Source organism: Trachypithecus francoisi, unplaced genomic scaffold (genome assembly GCF_009764315.1).
Source record: "Trachypithecus francoisi isolate TF-2019V2 unplaced genomic scaffold, Tfra_2.0 Lachesis_group13, whole genome shotgun sequence".
In the NCBI taxonomy this organism is placed as follows: Eukaryota; Metazoa; Chordata; class Mammalia; order Primates; family Cercopithecidae; genus Trachypithecus; species Trachypithecus francoisi.
Genome location: NW_022681458.1, coordinates 110,002,461 through 110,021,307, shown reverse-complemented (window position 1 = coordinate 110,021,307; position 18,847 = coordinate 110,002,461). Strand labels below are relative to the sequence as shown.

The 18,847-nt window shown below is 43.2% G+C and overlaps 1 protein-coding gene across 1 annotated transcript; it reads right to left on the bottom strand.

Moving 5' to 3' along the window:
* Positions 1–358: 358 nt before the first annotated feature.
* Positions 359–1,088, bottom strand: LOC117095093 (S-formylglutathione hydrolase-like). Its single transcript, XM_033231706.1, has one exon. The coding sequence runs from the start codon at positions 1,026–1,028 to the stop codon at positions 567–569; it is 462 nt and encodes a 153-aa protein (XP_033087597.1). The 5' UTR covers positions 1,029–1,088; the 3' UTR covers positions 359–566.
* Between the last annotated feature and the right edge of the window lie 17,759 nt (positions 1,089–18,847).

Below are 18,847 nucleotides of genomic sequence, written 5' to 3'. Positions count from 1 at the left end.
GAGTTGGCGTCCTTTGTAGGGACATGGATGCAGCTGGAAACCATCATTCTTAGCAAACTATCACAAGAACAGAAAACCAAACACCACATGTTCTCACTCATAGGTGGGAACTGAACAACGAGATCACTTGGACTGGGGAAGGGGAACATCACACACCAGGGCCTATCACGGGGAGGGGGGAGGGGGGAGGGATTGCATTGGGAGTTATACCTGATGTAAATGACGAGTTGATGGGTGCTGACGAGTTGATGGGTGCAGCACACCAACATGGCACAAGTATACATATGTAACAAACCTGCACGTTATGCACATGTACCCTAGAACTTAAAGTATAATAATAATAAAAAAAAAAAAGAAAGAAAAACAATGGGGATTTTCTTTTCTGTACAGGCAGCTATGAAGTTATCAGGGAGTAACTGTCCATCTAAAAGAAACTGGTCATCTTTTCCTTGATCAATTAGTATGTCCAGCTGAGATCCTGGATAGGATTTCACAAGACGGGTAGCATCATAAGCCTTCCATTTACTTTGATCTGTTCCCAAATATCCACTAAAGGCTTTTTTGCCCTAGGGACTGAGTACAGGGTTGCAAATTGGAGCAAATGCTGACACAGGTTTGTATTTTCCAGGATTTTTCAAAGCACAGATCAGAGCTCCATGGTCTCCCATGGAGTGGCCAAAAATAGACATCCTTTGGGGATCCACTGGAAAATTGGCATTTATGAGTTGGGGAAGTTCCTCCATGACATAAGAGTACATTCTGTAGTTGGTTTTCCAAGGATCTTCAGTGGTATCAACATAAAATCCAGCACCCGTGCCAAAGTCCCAGCTCTCATCTTCTCCTTTACTATTGTAGCCACAAGGGCTGGTATCTGGAGCAATGACAACAAGACCATGTTCTGAAGCAGCTTGATGATAACCAGATTTTGATATAAAATTTTGTTCTGTGCAAGTTAAACCTGAGAGCCAATACAGTGCAGGGCACTTTTCCAATTCTGCCTTTGGTGGTAAGTAGACAGCAAATTTCATTTTGCAGTTCAGTTCAACACTGTCATGTTCAAAAACTTTCTGCAATCCCCCAAAGCACTTGTTGCTTATATAACCTATCGATGATGGAAGAAGTGTAAAAAGACTTGTAGTGTCTTCTCATTGATTTGTATATTAGAACAAGCCAGGTTATCTTACAGTAACAACCCCCAAATTCAGTGGCTTAATGCAACAGAGGATTTTTGAGCAAGCCAGGTGCTTCCTCAAGGCACCTTTCCCCCATGTTGTGGCTCAGGGCTCCCAGTTCCTTTAATCTTGCAGCTCTGTCCCTATACCAAAGCCTCCTCCATGATCACATGCCCAAGGAAAGACACAGAGAGGGGTGTGGGCTTTGTACTGCCTCTGCTCACAGATGACCAGAACCAGGCACATGGACCTGTCCACGTGCAAAGGGGTCCTGTCTTACATAGGCATGGAATGGGAAAAGAACTGGATATGATACTCATAATGTGGGAACTTGTAATGTCTACCACATCGTGCAGTGTATCTTTCCATAACACAAAAGGGAGCTTAGCCAACACGAAAGCCAAGTACAGCTTAGAGGAGGACTGAAAAAGGAGTGTTTTTTAATAGCTCGGATGTATCATGCGCACATAATAAACAACAATCTCATTCCCATTCCCAAACATCTATTAAACACAGATCCATGATGTCATGGTTTTCTGCACAGGCCTTTTCAAGTTTTACTGTGATTGCCTCTACCCTTAGCAAGACTAAGATCAGCTGATGGATGCAGACAAAAGGGGTATGTGTGAAAAATGACAGACTGTGAATTCACACATTAATAAAAACCAGAAATGGAAACAAAGACCAAACAGGCAGTGAAGCATCCCTATATCTGCCTTCTGATCTCATTCCACTCTCTCTAGCTCCATCTTCTACTCTCAAGAATCTCTTGCTTTATCCCACTTCGATATTGCAGGCTAAAAGATAACATTGCCCAAAACCCTGAAAGATAAGGGCCCTGGGACTCCTCTTTCTGTGCCCATCTCATCCTCCAACCCATGGGTCGGGCACATGGTTTCTTTCACTCATACATACCAACACCTGATCACCTATTCTGTACCAGGCACCGCAGCAGGAGCTTTATATGTGTTCATCTTATTTAATACCACAACATATCAGGATGATGCTGTTGTGCCCATTTTGCAGATGAGAAAACTGAGAATAACCTAGGTTAAGTAGCTCCTGTTCAAGGCTACACATTAATAAATGGCAATGCTAGAACCTGTACTCAGGTCTGAGGACTCCAGAGTCAGATTATGTTCTATTGTGCTGCACTCCCTTCCTAATTGATATAGTTTGGCTGTGTCCCCACCCAAAGCTCGCCTTGAATTGTAACTCAACAATTCCCGTGTGTCCTGGGAGGAACGCAGTGGGAAATGATTGAATTATGGGGGTGGGTCTTTCCTGCACTGTTCTCATGATAGTGAACAAGTCTCATGAGATCTGATGGTTTTAAAACTGGGAGTTTCCCTGCACAAGCTCTCTTCTCTTGTTTGCCACCATGAGATGTGCCTTTCACCTTCCACCATGATTGTGAGGCCTCCCCAGTCATGTGGAACTGGAAGTCCAATAAGCCTCTTTCTTTTGTAAATTGCTCAGTCTTGGTATGTCTTTATCAGCAGCATGAGAACAGACTACTACAGTAAATTGGTACCAGTAGAGTGGGGCGCTGCTGAGAAGATAACTGAAAATGTGGAAGCGAGTTTGGAACTGGGTAACAGGCAGAGGTTGGAACAGTTTGGAGGGCTCAGAAGACAGGAAAATGTGGGAAAGTTTGGAACTCCCTACAGACTTGTTGAATGGCTTTGATCAAAATGCTGATAATGATATGGACAATGAAATGCAGGCTGAGGTGGTCTCAGATAGAGATGAGGAACTTCTTGGGAACTGGAGCAAAGGTGACTCTTGTTATGTTTTAGCAAAGAGACAGGCAGCATTTTGCCCCTGTCCTAGAGGTTTGTGGCACTTTGAACTTGAGTGAAATGATTTAGGTATCTGGCAGAAGAAATTTCTAAGCAGCAAAACTTTCAAGAAGTGACTTTGGTGTTGTTAAAGGCATTCAGTTTTAAAAGGGATAGAGAGCACAAAAGTTGGGAAATTTGCAGCCTGGCTATGCAATAGAAAAGAAAAATCCATTTTCTGATGAGAAATTCAAGCTGGCTGCAGAAATTTGCATAGTAACAAGGAGCTGAATGTTAATCCCCAAAACAATGGGGAAAATGTCTCCAGGGCATGTCAAAGGTCTCCACAGCAGCCCCTCCCATCACAGGCCTGGAGGTCTAGGAGGAAAAAGTGGTTTCATGGGCCGGGCCCAGGGTCCCTGTGCTGTGTGCAGCCTAGGGTCTGGTGCCCTGCATCCCAGTTGCTCCAGCCATGTCTGAAAGGGGCCAGTGTAGCACTCAGGCCATGGCTTCAGAGAGTGCAAGCACCAAGTCTTGGCAACTTGCATGTGGTGTTGAGTGGTTTGAAATGCAGATTCTCAGGCTCCACTCCAGACCTACTGAATCAGAGACTCGGTATCAGTATTTAAACTATGGAGGAATTCTACTCTAGAAATGCTATTTCTCTCTGCCAAAGAAGAATGGAACTTTGAAGAACCTACTGGGGCCAGTCATTCAAACTTTGTGTAGGCTTACCCTTCCTGCCCACTTCTCTGGGCCACCTCCTGAGAACCACAGACATGACATGCCTTCAGGAACCCCATCACATGCTGTCCGAGGAGCAAGGAAGAGGGGTTGAGTGTGCTGACACACAGAGTAACAGGCTGTTTAGGAGAGAGGGTGGAAGAAGGTGAGTGTTCATTAGATACCGAAGAGAGAGGGAGATAAGGGGTTCCCCCCGGAGCAGAGACTAGAAAGCCACTCATGAGTGGTGCCAGGAGAGCACAACTAGGCTCTGGGCAGGAGACAGAAAATTCAGGAACACCCCACAACAGAGGAGTTAGACAACATAGGACTTAGTTTAGGATACTATTTCTTGAGCACCTACTGTGGGCTAGGCCCACAGGGAAGCAGAGACAAGGATGAGATGTGGTAAGAATGTGGACTCTGCAGCCCAACTGCCTGGGCTCAGATCCCCACCTCAGGTGGGCTCAGCCAGCAGTACCTGCAGAGCCAAGCCAGCTGTGTTCACAGGCAGCATCTGCTCTGACTGGTCACAGCATTACCTCTGTTGTCTGGTGCCTAGATCATCCTGGTTGTTATGTCACTAGTATTATATCAATATCACCCCTGTTATTACTTACTGGTAGAATGAACTTAAGTTTTTTAGCCTCTCCACACCTCCACTTCCTTATCTGTAAAATGGGAATAGTAACAGTATCTACCTCAAGGGTTTTGAGGATTAAGCGAGTAACATAAGGACTGTGCTTAGAACAGTGCCTGGGAGCCTAACGTGTTCTCAGTAAATATTAGCTACAATTATTCTTTTTCTCTCAAAGTGTTAATCATGCGTGAGAAAAAGCCAGCTTCCCAGAGTTCAGATAGACAGAGTAGCCTGAGTTGCTAGAGGCAGAAGCTGGATTCCCATGGCGATTTAATTTCTGGGCTTGGCCCCCACCAAGTGCTCAGAGCAGCAGGAGGCAGCTGAATGGCTACAGTCAGTGGGGTGGGGACCAGGGCCCCATTGGCAATCTCTAGCCAGGACAAAGCCATTGCACACATAGACGAGTTTGGTCTCCTCCGGAACACGCAGGTGTTCTGGCCCCAGTGCTGGAACAGGCCATTGGAGCTCATTCAAATGTGGAGAAATATTTAGATCCAATCAAAACCACTCCAGATTGTTGGCTCTTATTTTAGACAAACAGGATAAGCAAACTTGGCCTAAATGAGAACTGGTAATAAATACCCTTTTCCTGTCTAATTATTCAAAGCCAAATGCTCTGAGTCTAAATGTCTCATGGGAAATGCCTGAAGGGTTTCTGGAGTGTTTGGTTAACAACAAAAATTCTTCATATTGCACAGACGTCTCACATATGTGTGATGCTCATGATATGGCAGAGAGGAAAATGGGATGACTGGCCACAACCTCATACTAGACAGTTGGGAACCAAGGCCTGTGAGTGCTGGTGATTTGTCTGGAGGCTCCCAAATACTTCTGGAGAAAAGGGTGTGAAATCTCAGTCTAGAAATGGACTCCCCCTCCTGTTCACTGACCAGGTGGAGCCTGCCTTCAGCACACTGCTCCCCCACTCAGCCTACACAGACTTTCTTAAAGATGCTCACATGCACACCCAACCACACACATTAACCACCACTGTCTGGCTTCTCACAGCAAAGGTGGGAGACCCCTGCTCAGTCCTCTGCCATTGCCACCTCCCTTCAGCACAAACCATTGTTAAGTTGGTTCTACGCATGTTTTCATATCTTCTGGACACAAAAGAGATTTAGGTACATGTCTCCTACATCCTAAAATGGGCATTTGGGGTTGAGACAGAATGGAAATTTAAAAATAAATATATTTAAAAGAACCACATGTGTCTCACTAGCAAGACAGTCAACTTCATATACACACAGGATAATATACACGTATTAAAATGAGAAACAAATCAATATGGTAACTTGCCATTTTTCAAGAAAGGAAGAAGGAAGAGATCACTTGCAACCATGAAGAAAGAACTGTATAAAATATCCTGTATCAGGCAGTAGCTGCAAACATGCCATACTGTCAATATATTGTGGGGCTCTAGAATATCAAAATAAGCTCTATATCCTTACTAGAAAAGAAAGAGGGAAAAGAAAGAGGGAAAGGGCAGGGCAGGTCAGGTCAGGGCAGGGCAGGGGAGGGGAGGGGAGGGGAGGGGAGGGGAGGAGAGGGAAGGGAAGGGAAGGGAAGGGAGAGAGAAAGGAAAAGAAACAAACTTTCCATCTTGAACACACATGAAATCAGCTGAAGGACACTAAACAGACATGAAATCAGCTGAAGGACACTAAACAGACATGAAATCAGCTGAAGGACACTAAACAGACATGAAATCAGCTGAAGGACACTAAACAGACATGAAATCAGCTGAAGGGCACTAAACAGACATGAAATCAGCTGAAGGACACTAAACAGACATGAAATCAGCTGAAGGACACTAAACAGACATGAAATCAGCTGAAGGACACTAAACAGACATGAAATCAGCTGGAGGACACTAAACAGACATGAAATCAGCTGAAGGACACTAAACAGACAGACATGAAATCAGCTGAAGGACACTAAACAGACATGAAATCAGCTGAAGGACACTAAACAGACATGAAATCAGCTGAAGGGCGCTAAAGCACTTTAATCCTGTAATATTCTTTTATATTCAGGCCTAATAGACACTGCCACACTCTGCTAGTGACTTAGACCATGGGTCCCCAACCCCAGGCTGTGGACTGGTGCTGGTCCATTGCCGTTAGAAACTGGGCTGCACAGCAGGAGATGAGCAGCAGACAAGCAAGCATCACCACCTGAGCTCCATCTCCTGTCAGACCATGACAGCATTAGATTCATATAGAAGCTCAAACCCTATCACGAACTGCATGTGAGAGGGATCTAGGCTGCATGCTCCTTATGAGAATCTAATGCCTGATCATCTGAGGTGGAACAGTTTTATCCTGAAACTATCCCCGCCCCTCACCTGCCATCTGTGGAAAAATTGTCTCCCACAAAACCAGTCCCTGGTGCCAAAATGATTGGGGACTGCTGACTTACACAATGATTTCATGAGTAGCACCTACTTTGTGTATCTTTATATTGGTGTTTCGTGGAGAGGGAAGGGCCAAGCACTGACACGGCACATGTGTCACCATGAGCAGTCCAACCAGGCATCCCACCAAAGCCCATGGTGATAGCCTGAGAACAAGGAATGTGGCCAAGGACTGTCAGATCATCCTTCCAAACAAGTGTAAGTTTCTTGGTCTTCTGATGCTGCTCTTAACACTAATGTAGGCCCTCCATCATCCCTCCTTTCTGTCTCCAGCTTCCAGCCTTTCCCTCTTTTGTTCCTTTGAATAGAACTTGGCCAGATTAATTTTCCTATCCCCCTAGAAAAGATATGTGCAAACCAGTGGTGGCTGCCAAGCTTCTCAGCCACAAGGAATCACCTGCTACCTTCAGCCCCACCATCCATCTCCCCCTAGAATCCTCTCTACAGCCAGAATAGCTTGACTTGATGCTGCTACCTAATCTTCCCGGGAATTCCCTTCCCCTCCTCCCTACCTTTTCCAAGTTCTTCAAAATCTAACTCAAATTCCTTCACTTCCATAAAGTCTTCCCTGACTCTTCTAGTCTGAAGGGTTCTTCTTTCCCAACAGAATTTGCCATGGCTCTATTTGCCATGACATGGAGAAATACAGTGCAATTGAGTAAGGCCACTGTAGAGACAGAAGCTAAGATAGGAGGCATGGTTTTATGTCTAAAACCTTTCAATCTTTTCTGAAGTAGACTTATTTTTCTAAATCAATGTTTATAAGATTCACCAGCCAGAATGACTAAATTTGTTTTTTAATTTAAAAAAATAACAAAACCAATGTTGGCAAGAATGTACAGCAACTCGAACTCTTTAGTCCTCCTCTAGAGTACACTCTATACTCACATACTACTAGCACAAGGGTGAATTGGGGGCGGGGGCGGGTGGGGGTGGGGAGGGGGAGAGAGGGAGAGAGAGAGAGACGCTCCCAACTGGAGAATAAGTACAGAAGAAAAAATACAAAGACCGTAAGCAATATCCTTAAGCACAGAGTGGGCTGGCTTCACGGCACACAAGCTGTGCAGTGACATAGGACCCCATATTTATAGGGTCCTGACCTTTGTTCAATGTTCTTAATAATTTTTGAACCTGGGACCTTCATTTTCCTTTTACCCTGGGCCCTGCAAATTATGAGACCAATCCTGAATACCAGTTTATTGCCAATTTCCTAGTCTCCAGAATCCAAAATTCGTCCAGTAGATCTCAGAGCAGGTCACTGAATTGAATAGTCTCAACCTCCAAAACACTCTTGGATGCCTTTTTCTGTAAACTGGAATAGCAGCTACCTTTCTTGCCCTAAAGTCCTAGAGAAGCCAGTTGATTTCAAAACTCACAGTAGGTTAACTCCAGGTGGGGCATGGGAGGAGTCGGGGGAGCTGCTACCCACTGGGTCCTCTGAGTGTAGTTCCTGAATGAATCAGGAAAAGCACTTGGTTAAGCTGGATACTAGAGGAGAGTATTGTTCCCCTAGAGATAGCCACTCCGCTGGCTATCACATTTCTGGCCTCTTTTCCTGTCCAGGGGCAGATTGACAAATGTGAAAACAATTGGCCTGTTTATCTCAGCTTCTCCTTCTGCTCTCTAGGGAATGAGCTGCCCTAGGAGAGGTTGATTTCTGCTGCTCCTCCTGGGGCAGGGTCTGTCCAGCATGGGGAGGTTGGGCCTGCCTTTTCAAGCATTGTCAGTTGTCAGGGGCTGGGGGAAGGGATGACTGTGCCTAATTCTGGGCACACTCACAGACCTAAAGCCATGCCCTCCATACTGACTTCTATTGGTACTAAAGTGACATTTAGCTTCTATCTGCTCCTCCTTTGTCTTAGTCCCTAAACCATTCAGAATCTAGGTAGGGAAAGAGGAGCTGACCAGGTTTCTGATTTTCTGGAAAATTACTGTGCCTTGCCTTATCTTTAAAAAATGGCAGCAGACGCTTGAGTAAGGGCACCTCCAAAGGGTTCCATGACTATCCCCAAATCATGAAAACCAGACTGCAAGTTGGCTTCTGTGTGCCTCAAGGCACAAGGCTATGCCCCTCAGATAAAACAATCACCTCCCACCAGACACTAATGAGCTTGCTTCTCCTCCCCTCTGTTCTCTCCTGCAGCTCGCTGCCTTTGGAGAGAGGGAACCAACCTGTCCTTATTAGACAGCCAGGCCACCAAGGTTACTAACTCTCCTTCAGTCTTGGGAGTCCAACTGCGTGGGCTTTTCACCCAGAACATTATTTTCTGCTGAATTAAATTCAATTCCACTCCCTGCATTGAACAGCTGACCCATCGCCTCTATTTTCTGCCTGAATTTTGCTCACAGCTAATCTGCTAAGTGCCCAGGAAATTTTCTGGGGTTATTTCACATGACAGGAAGAGAGCTCTTATTTTCAAATGAGGATATAGAAAATTCCCAGGGGACACCTCAGTCAGCCAACCCCTCCTGCTGACTTCAGATACCCAGTCTAGTGACTGCATTCAATTTCAGTTAGCCCCAAGGAAACCTTCTCTTCTCATGTGACAGCAGCAATAATAACTTTTTTTCCTTCATATGCTATCAACCATCAGAGTTTCAAATATAAACCATGCATTTTTGTGGCTTATTCATCTTTGGAGAACCTGTCCCTTGGTGACTGATTCTATCAAAGGGAACTTTCACCCGAGTGATTTCATATCACCTTGTTCTCATGCATTCATTGCTTACTTGCTTATTCACTCAACAAAGCACTAAGGAAACATTGGTTCCCCCTAACCCTACCTATTCCTCCACTATTTTTCTTTATGCTTTTCAATGCCTTGTTCATAGCCCATCTTCCAGAATGTCTTCCTTGATCAAATCCATCCTTCTCCGACCAGAGCCCTCTGATCTGATTGGTTCACTCAGGATTAACCGCTTAGTCTGATCCAAACCTTCTAGTCCTAACCCCCATGGCTCTCCACACACATATTTTAAGCCGTAGTCGAGTCTAGTGATTTTCAAATGTGGAGGAGAAGTGGTGAATCTTTTTTTTTTTTTTTTTTTTTTTTTTTTGAGACAGAGTTTCACTCTTGTTGCTCAGGCTGGAGTACAATGGCGCAATCTCGGCTGACTGCAATCTCCGCCTTCCAGGTTCAAGCAATTCTCCTGTGTCAGCATCCCAAGTAGCTGGGATTACAGGCACCCACCACCACGCCCAGCTCATTTTTTGTATTTTTAGTGAGACAAGGTTTCACTATGCCAGGCTGGTCTCGAACTCCTGACCTCAGGCAATACACTTACCTCAGCCTCCCAAAGTGCTGGGATTATAGGCATGAGTCACTGCGCCCAGCCTGAATCATGCCCTTAAGAGAGCCATTTATAGTTTATAAAATACCCAGTGTTATACTGTATTTCACATATTTGCAACTCAAATTATAGGACGTATAGCTTAATAAAATATTCTTGAATTAGAGAGATACAACAAAAATGTAGTGATTCTCAATGGAGATGTGTCCCTGTGGGAGATGATCAGCCCCTGAGCTTTTTCTGTTAGCCTGCCTTAGAAGTATTAATCTTTGTCCCAGAACAAGGTCCACATTTTCTTTTTAAAAAGTGTTATCTATTGAATAGAGATGGGGTCACACTATATTGCAGGCTGGAGGGCAGTGGTGATCATAGCTCACTGCAGCCTCCATATCCTGTACTCAAAGGATCTTCCTGCCACAGGCTCCCAAGTAGCTGGGATTACAGGTGGACACCACTATGCCTGGCTAATTTTTTGTATTTTTTTGTAGAGATGGGGTCTTCCTATGTTTCTCAGGCTGGTCTCAAACTCCTGGACTCATGCTACGCTCCTGCCTCAGCCTCCCAAGTCGCTGGGATTACAGGCAGAAACTACCACATCCAACCAAAGCCCTTGTTTTATAAGACTTTGTTCAAACTCTTTTCCCTACCTGGCATACCCTCCCCTTGCCTGTATGAGATCCTACCTGTTCTTTTTCTTCTTTTTGAGACTGGGCCTTGGAGTGCAGTGGCGTGATCTTGACTCATTGCAACTTCAGCCTCCCAGGTTCAAGCGATTCTCTTGCCTCAGTCTCCTGAGTGGCTAGGATTACAGGCACCCATCACCACGTCTAGCTAATTTTTGTATTTTTAGTAGAGATGGGGTTTCCCCATGTTGACCAGGCTGGTCTCAAACGCCTGATCTCAGGTAATTCACCCATCTTGGCCTCCCAAAGTGCTGGGATTACAGGTGTGAGCCACTGCACTGAGCCCCCACCTTTTCTTAATGAGTGATTCCAACTGCCACCTTATCCTGTAAGACTTTCCTGGTTCTTCCAGCTGGAAGTGGCTTTTTCTTCTGAATGCCCTGTAAGATGTCTCACACCTATGACACTAATTGTACTGTGGTAAATATTAACACATTTTTATCCACTCACCCTCTTAAATTTCCTGAGGGTAAAAAACAAACACAACAGGTATGACTTTTACTCTTGAACTCTAAGATACAACAAAATGCACTTCAATCTTTCTTTAAATTAAATTGGTTCTAAGTCCTACCACCCAACAGGAGAAACATTAAATTTCAGCCATTTGGGCTGCCTGCTCATACCTCCCCTCTCACCACCACCATGAGACTGCACAAGAATGCTGGTGTCAGGTTCAAGTCCAGGTTCCAGCCCATGCTGAGTTTTGAAGGGACTGGGTAGATGAATGGTAGATAGCTGAAAGAACACTCAGCGGGGTGTAGGTAGGTGAAATATGGCTTTATTCCACAGCTCTCTTACACTACTCTGTCTCCGCTGCTTGAGCCGGCTGCTCCCATGCACAGCTGTGTGGCCAGCTCTCCCTTCAGGGTCAGCAGCTTAACCCTTTCTCTGGGCATGAGTGTGCCTATACAGTGTCAGTAGGGCAATTATACTTTTTACAGACAATAGTGGCTTAGAGCCAAATGATGAGCCTTCCCACGTTATGGCTACATGGCTATGATAACAAGTGGAGTTATACACCTGGCTCTAAATTAAGAGTCACAAGGATGTTTACCTGGGCCGATACCCACTTAGCCACAGCACAGCTATGTTCCTTACAACTGGGCTTATGTGGGACCAGAAAACATGGACAGGCTCTCTTCCTTTTAGTAGGGTGGAGTCGGCTCAGATGCTCACTGTCCAAGCCCATATGGTCGGGTTAAAGCACTGGGCTCCTTCTCCTCCTGCCTATCCCCAACGTCCAGTGCAAAGCCTGCTCTCAGTGAGGCCTTTCCAGCCCTTCCACTGGGACAGATGTTTGTCTCTGCTGAACCCCATCTCTTCACCACACAATTGGCATTGACTGCCCTTTAGCCTCTGTCTTGGCATCTATTTGGTACACACTTACCCCTCGACATAGCCACACCCCAATCTTCACCGGAAAAAACCATCTTCATCACATTCACATCTCCTGCCAGTGGCTAATGTAGTACTTATATATTAAGGTATTGAACGAATGGTTAAACATCTCCTGTCCTTTCTTCCTCACCTGGAAGGACTTCCTGTAGAACTCAGCCTACATATTTCTTTCTCAGGGAAGCTGCCCCCTATGGAAATTGGAGAGTTTCCTGACCCCCCACTGGCAGGATGTGCAAAAGGGGTACGGTTCGTCTGTCTGGCCACATTGTACACTCAAACCCGTTACAGGAGTGGGAGCACGCACACTGGTGGTGCAGGAGGCGGGATGAGTGATCTTGGGTTCCAGCCCCATGATAGCATCTAGGAGTGGGTGCCTACGACTCCCGAAGCCCCAGCAGGCATCCTACAGTGCTCTTTTAGTTCTGCCATCCACAGACGGCTTAAGTGTTAACTAGCTCAGGGCCCTCTTGGTACCCAGGTTCTTGTCCGATGTCCAGGAAAATTGGGTCACACACAGACTTGAAAGATGGTGAATGTGGGGGTTTTATTGAGTGATGGAGATGGCTTTGAGCGGGATAGATGGAGAGCTGGAAAGGGGATGGAGTGAGAAGATGACATTACCCTGGAGTATGGCTGTCCAGCAGCAAATCTCCCCTCCGACCACCCCCAGCTGAAGTCCTCTTGATGTTCAGATGCTTCTTCTCTTTTCTCCTTCTCTGCCAATGCTGTTCTGCCACTCTTCTGCTTTTCCGTTCGTCTGTTCATAGAGCCTGGGGTTTGGAATTTATATGGGTACAGGATGGGGGGCGTGGCAGGCCAAAAGTCAACTTTTGGATACAAAAACAGGAATGCCTATTCCCATTTAAGGCCATGGGTTTCCAGGCTTGAGGCTGGGTCTTTTGCTGGGGAAGCAACCTCTTCTTCTATCCAGTATTTCCCTGTCTCCCGTCTGTATCATTATCAGACACTATCATACCACTCAGTAATTTTTCTTACCATTATCACAGCCATTTGTGTCATTATTTCCTCACATCTGCCTGCATCACCAGATGGCATGCTCCCTGAGGGCAACGGTGGCCTTCCTTTTGGCTCACTCTTCATCTTTCCTGCATAGAGACCTATTACTCAGTAGCCATTCTAATGAATTTGACTTAAGAAAAATCTTGCTCCCCTTACCATAGAGCTGTTTCTCTTCCAGCTATGCCTGTGTTTTTGAAGTGGTGAGGTATGTTGGAAGTCATGGGGTGATCATTCTCCTCTAAGGTAAAAGCAGAGGCTCCTGCTTTGAGAAGCAACTAGTAAGAATCTAGGTCCTTGTCCACATTTCTCATCAACAAGGTCCTGAGCCACAGTCTGGAGACCCCACCTCACTTTCATGCCTCAGATCCTGTTAGAAAAATCCTTGTTGCTTTCCAATTTTCTTTCTTCACAAGAGAGAGATCCATACAAACCTGAGAATAAATTAAAATTCCCTCAAATATCCAACTAAAAGCCCTTTATGGGCCATTTTCATTTGGGTCCTTTTTTCAACACTATTTTTTTTAATTAGTGAGACAGGGTCTTACTCTGTCACCCAAGCTGGAGTGCAGTGGCATACTCATGGCTCACTGCAGCGTTGACCTCCTGGACTCAGGTGATCCTCCCACTTCAGCCTCCAGAAAGCTGAGACTACACATGCCACTATGCCTGGCTAATTTTTTTAATTTTTTGTAGAGATGGGATCTCACTATGTTGCCCAGACTGGTCTCAAACCCCTGGCCTCAGGCCATCCTCCCACCTCAGCCTTAAGTACAATTTCCTACCACTAAGGCATAGAGCAACAGGGGATTTTAACTTGTTTGGCTGAAAATAGCAAAGAACTCAATTTAGTGTGTTGGACACTCAAGAGTTGACATCACATACTATAATTCTAAGTGAAAATGAGATTGATGACTTTTGTAAACTAACTTATAGGACTGCAAAGAATCTGGTACCTAATGCTGATGGAAGATATATTTTAGCTATTTAAATTAGAAATGGGCCTCACATAAGTATCTTCTAGTGTCTGTCTAATACAGATCTGTCTAATCTGAATTGTCTAATACAATAGCTACTAGCTACCTGTGGCTATTTAAATTTAAATCCAATTTTTAAAATTAAATTTCTCAGTATCACTCAGTATCACTAGTCACAATTAAAGTGCTACCATATTGGACATTGCTACATAACATTTCCATTAATACAGAAAGTTCTATGGAATAGCTCTACTCTAGGTGCCTTGAACACACACCAAGTTGAAAAATTGTCTCAGCAGAAGGACTTGTGCTTAAACAAGATCCATTCCATAAATAAGCACTCTTTGTACTAAGTGCCAGATTCTGTTGCACCTGCCTCACATCAAGTATCTCAGTAAATCCTCACAACTTGGAAGGTTGGTAGTACATTATGACCCCCTGTATTAGTCTGTTAGGGCTCTGAACAAAGTATCACAGACTGGGTGGTTGAAACAACTTAAATGTATTTCCTTGCAATTCTGGGGACTGAGGAAATTCTGGAGAAGTTCAAGATCAATGTTTCTGCAGAGTTGGTTTCTTCTAAAGACTCTTTCCTCAGCTTGTTGGTGGCTGTCTTCTCCCTACGTTCTCACATGGTCCTTTTTCTGTGAGTGTCTCTGATCTCACTTCTTCTTATAAGGACATGAGTCATAACGGATTCGGGCCCTACCAAGTAACCAAATGCAGTCACATTTTTTCTGAGCTACTGGGGTTTGGGATTTCATCATGAATTTTAAGGAGACTATTTATCCCATAACACTGTCATTTTTGTAAAAGAGAAAACAGACACAGAGAAATTAAACTTATCAGCAGTGCAACCCAAAAGATCTGAGTTACCTGCATGCAACATTAGAGTCTAATGATTCCTATTTATCACCTTATGACCAAGAGCACCCATTTGAGAATTGGCTTCTAGAGAAGTAGATCCAAAGAAACTGACTTGCTCACTTAGGATAAAATCTGATCCATATCCCAGAACACCAACTACACTCTAACCAGCTGAGTTAGCCACATACTGCCGGAGCTGGCAGTTCCCTGCCCTCCTTGACTTGACGCACCTGTGACAGTGCATATGCCTGCACCTTCCTAGAGTAAGCACACAACATTCATTGTCTGTCTTCCCAGCAACATTCATTGTCTGTCAATTACCTCATAGGTTTAAACTGGCCAGATCAGCAACTTTTTGTCAACATTTAGCTTCTAAGTATAAACAAGGTAAGCATATACTGATAGTATGGCACATTTAGTCACTCCATTCCTCAGAGTCTCTGGACCCATTTATTCTACCTACCGCTGCTTTGTCCCTTGATGGGACCAATACTACCAATGGGATTAGAGGAGGGTGTGCATCAGGGCTACCTGACCATCACACCAGATTGCTTTCTTTCCCTAAAACCAGCAGTCGTCCAGTGCTGATAGAAAACAGACCAATAAAACAAGTCAAATGACTGACTCCACTTACTCACATCCTTTTTCTCCCTCTTTGTCCACTTGACTCTTTTGGCATAAATGTCTCATGATGAGATGGGTTATAACTCCAAACCCAGAGAGATGGTAAGGTGAGTTATAAATTCCTCCCAGAACTGTGCCTGAGAGAGCGGCTTCCTGGACTGGGAATGAGCAGCCATCTCACGGTTGTGTACGCTTGGATTAAAACAATGCAGGAATGCCACTGTCATCTAGTGGGATTTTTTTTGCCTTGACATATGCTAATTACCGAACCAATATGATGGGCAAAATAAAGCACCAATACTCCTCTATAAAAATCAAAGTAACACCCAGTCAGTTCTGTTAACCATAGAAACTGGAGCAGGAAGAACATAGGCAATTGCAATGTACAGATAATTCCAAAGCTTTTCACTAGCAAGTGACAGCACATGAGCTCATTTTCAGAGGCTTTAAGGCCAATTCTAATGTAATAAACAGAGATAGGAATTGTGTGAATGACTCACACACACACACACACACACACACACACACACGCACTCCCAGTCTGACTTAGGAGGAACCAATGGAAAGCAGCCCAGATGCCCATTCAGGCTTGACATGCTGCCACCAAGCCCTTACACTTCATGTTCATAAACTCACTGCTCATTCAAGACCTTCGGGCTTAATGCAAATTAATTAAACTGCCATGCAGCTCATTTGACTATTATTGAGGTTTTAAAATAATTAAGAGGGAAGGCAACTGATTAAACCCTTTCCAAGCTACTGTGGTAGTTTATGAATTATATAAGTTCCGTATTAATGTGACTCCTTTGTAACTGCAGATTAGCTGGGGGATATTCATTAAGATGGAATAAAAAGGCAAGAGTAGCTGTAACAGCCTTTTGTTTCTTATTGCCCAACAGCTTTCCAGGGACCTCAATATGAAAGCATAAAAATAATATACTTTAATATCTATAGCATTTTACAAATAGGATATGTTTTTTATCCCATTTGATCCTCCCACTAATCTGGTGAGCTTGGCAAGGCTGATGTTGTTCTCTTTGTCTTATAGGAAAAGAAACTAAAAGCTTAAATAAGTTAAGTGCCTCACACAGATAATAAGGGAGAGAATGTAGTCAATACCCAGGCCTGCTGACTCCCAGTCCAGTGTCTTTCCCACACGCCATGGTTCCTCTCCTTAAGAACCATGTTTCCCTCAAAACAGTTCCTTCATTCTTCCATCTTAGACGTCTAAAATTTCCAAAGAAAAAGCTTCATTACTTTGGCTTAAAGCACAGGTTCCTGTATTGAAACAGAGAAGTATTTTCCCCAAGAGATAGAAGAGAAATATTTTTGCTGTACTCTCTTCTTACAACTCCATTAAAACCCATTAAAATGTTTGCCCATTATACTGGTTTGGTACTTAGCATATTTCAATGCAAAACATACATACACAAAAAGATCAAGTAAAAGATACCATTTTCAACAAAGTAAAGAAACAAGCACGAGCCCAAAACATAAACTATGAAGCACACCTACCCAAAATTGTCAGATCTGAGACTAATTGAGGGAACATGGTGACAGCTAGACTTCATAGAATATGCATATTTTCCCAAAAGCAAGAATCACTAGGGAAGAAATAACGTCAGTCTTCCATAAACGCTTCCAGAGATTTTTCAAAATAATGAGTACTTCCTATCTCATTTTATAAGGTCAGCATAATGTTGATATCAAAACCTGATAAGGGGCATTAGACATGAAAATTCTTTACTAAACTTACTCTTGAATCCTAAACATAATGCTAGAATTCAAAAACCCACAACAAAATATAATCAAAAAGAATTCAACAATATATGAGAAATATAATACATTATGACTAGTTAATTCCAGAAATGCAAGGGTAGTTTAACATTTGAAACTAAAATGATTTGTTATAGTTACATAAAAGGAAAAAAATATTTTTTTCAACAGTTGCAGAAGAAAAGTTGCTAAAATTTAACAATTATTCATAACAAAATCTCAGCAAACTAGGAAGAAAAGTGAACTTCATAATATGATACAGGCTACAATAAGCCAAAAATGCATATTATGTTTAATGATGAAATGCTGAAAGCTTTCCCTGTGAAATTGGGAATGAAACAGGATTGGAACTTATTAACTGTTGTGCTAGACTAATATGATAAGCCCATTAGGTTTATATTGTACCTGATTAATCTAGTAAGTCCAGTCTAATAAGGCAAGAAAAAAAGATTAGAAAGAAGAAAAACTACCATAATTTGCAGAAGACATAATTGTGTATATAGACATACAAAATAAACTATAGATAAATTATTAGATTAATACATGGACTTAGCGATTATGCTGGAAAAGTGGTCAACATATGAAAAAATTGTATTTCTATGTGCTAGGAACAAAGAATATTTTAAATGTTTTAATTATACTATTTATAATGACATCGAAAAAATCAAATGCCTAGGAAATAAATCTGACAGAATTACATGCATGATCTCTACACAGAAAACTCTCAAAACATTGAGAGAAACTAAATAAAACTGAAATAAGTTGAAATACTATGTTCCTTAATTAGAAGTTTCAATATTATAAATGTGTCAGATTCTCCCCAAAGTGATCTATAGATTCAATCCCAATGAAAATCTCAACAAGACTTATGCATGTGTGTGTATGTGTGTGTGTGTGTGTATTTGACAAACTATTTCTAAAACTGATGCGACAGTGTCAAGTACCAAGAATACCCACAACAAATTCAAACAAGAGCAAAAAAGAAATATTTACTTTTGAAAATGTCAAAACTTATAATAAAGTGATAGGAATTAAACCAGCATGGTACTCAGGCATGTTTATAGCAGCACAAATTCCAACTGGAAAAATATGGAGCCCGCCCAATGCCCATCAATCAAGTAGATGAAGAAACTGTGATATAGATATAGATATAGATATAGATATGTGTGTGTATGTATACATACATACACACACACACACACACACACACACACACCATGGAATACTACTTAGCCATAAAAAGGAACAAAATAATGGCATTCACAGCAACCTAGATGGAATTGGAGACCATTATTCTAAGTGAAGTAACTCAGGAATGGAAAACCAAACATCATATGTTCTCACCTATAAGTGTGAGCTAACTTATGAGGGTGCAAAGGCATAAGAATGATACAATGGACTTTGGGGACTCAAGGGAAAGGGTGGGAGCAGGGTGAGGGATAAAAGACTACACAATGGGTGCAGTGTCCACTGCTCAGGTGA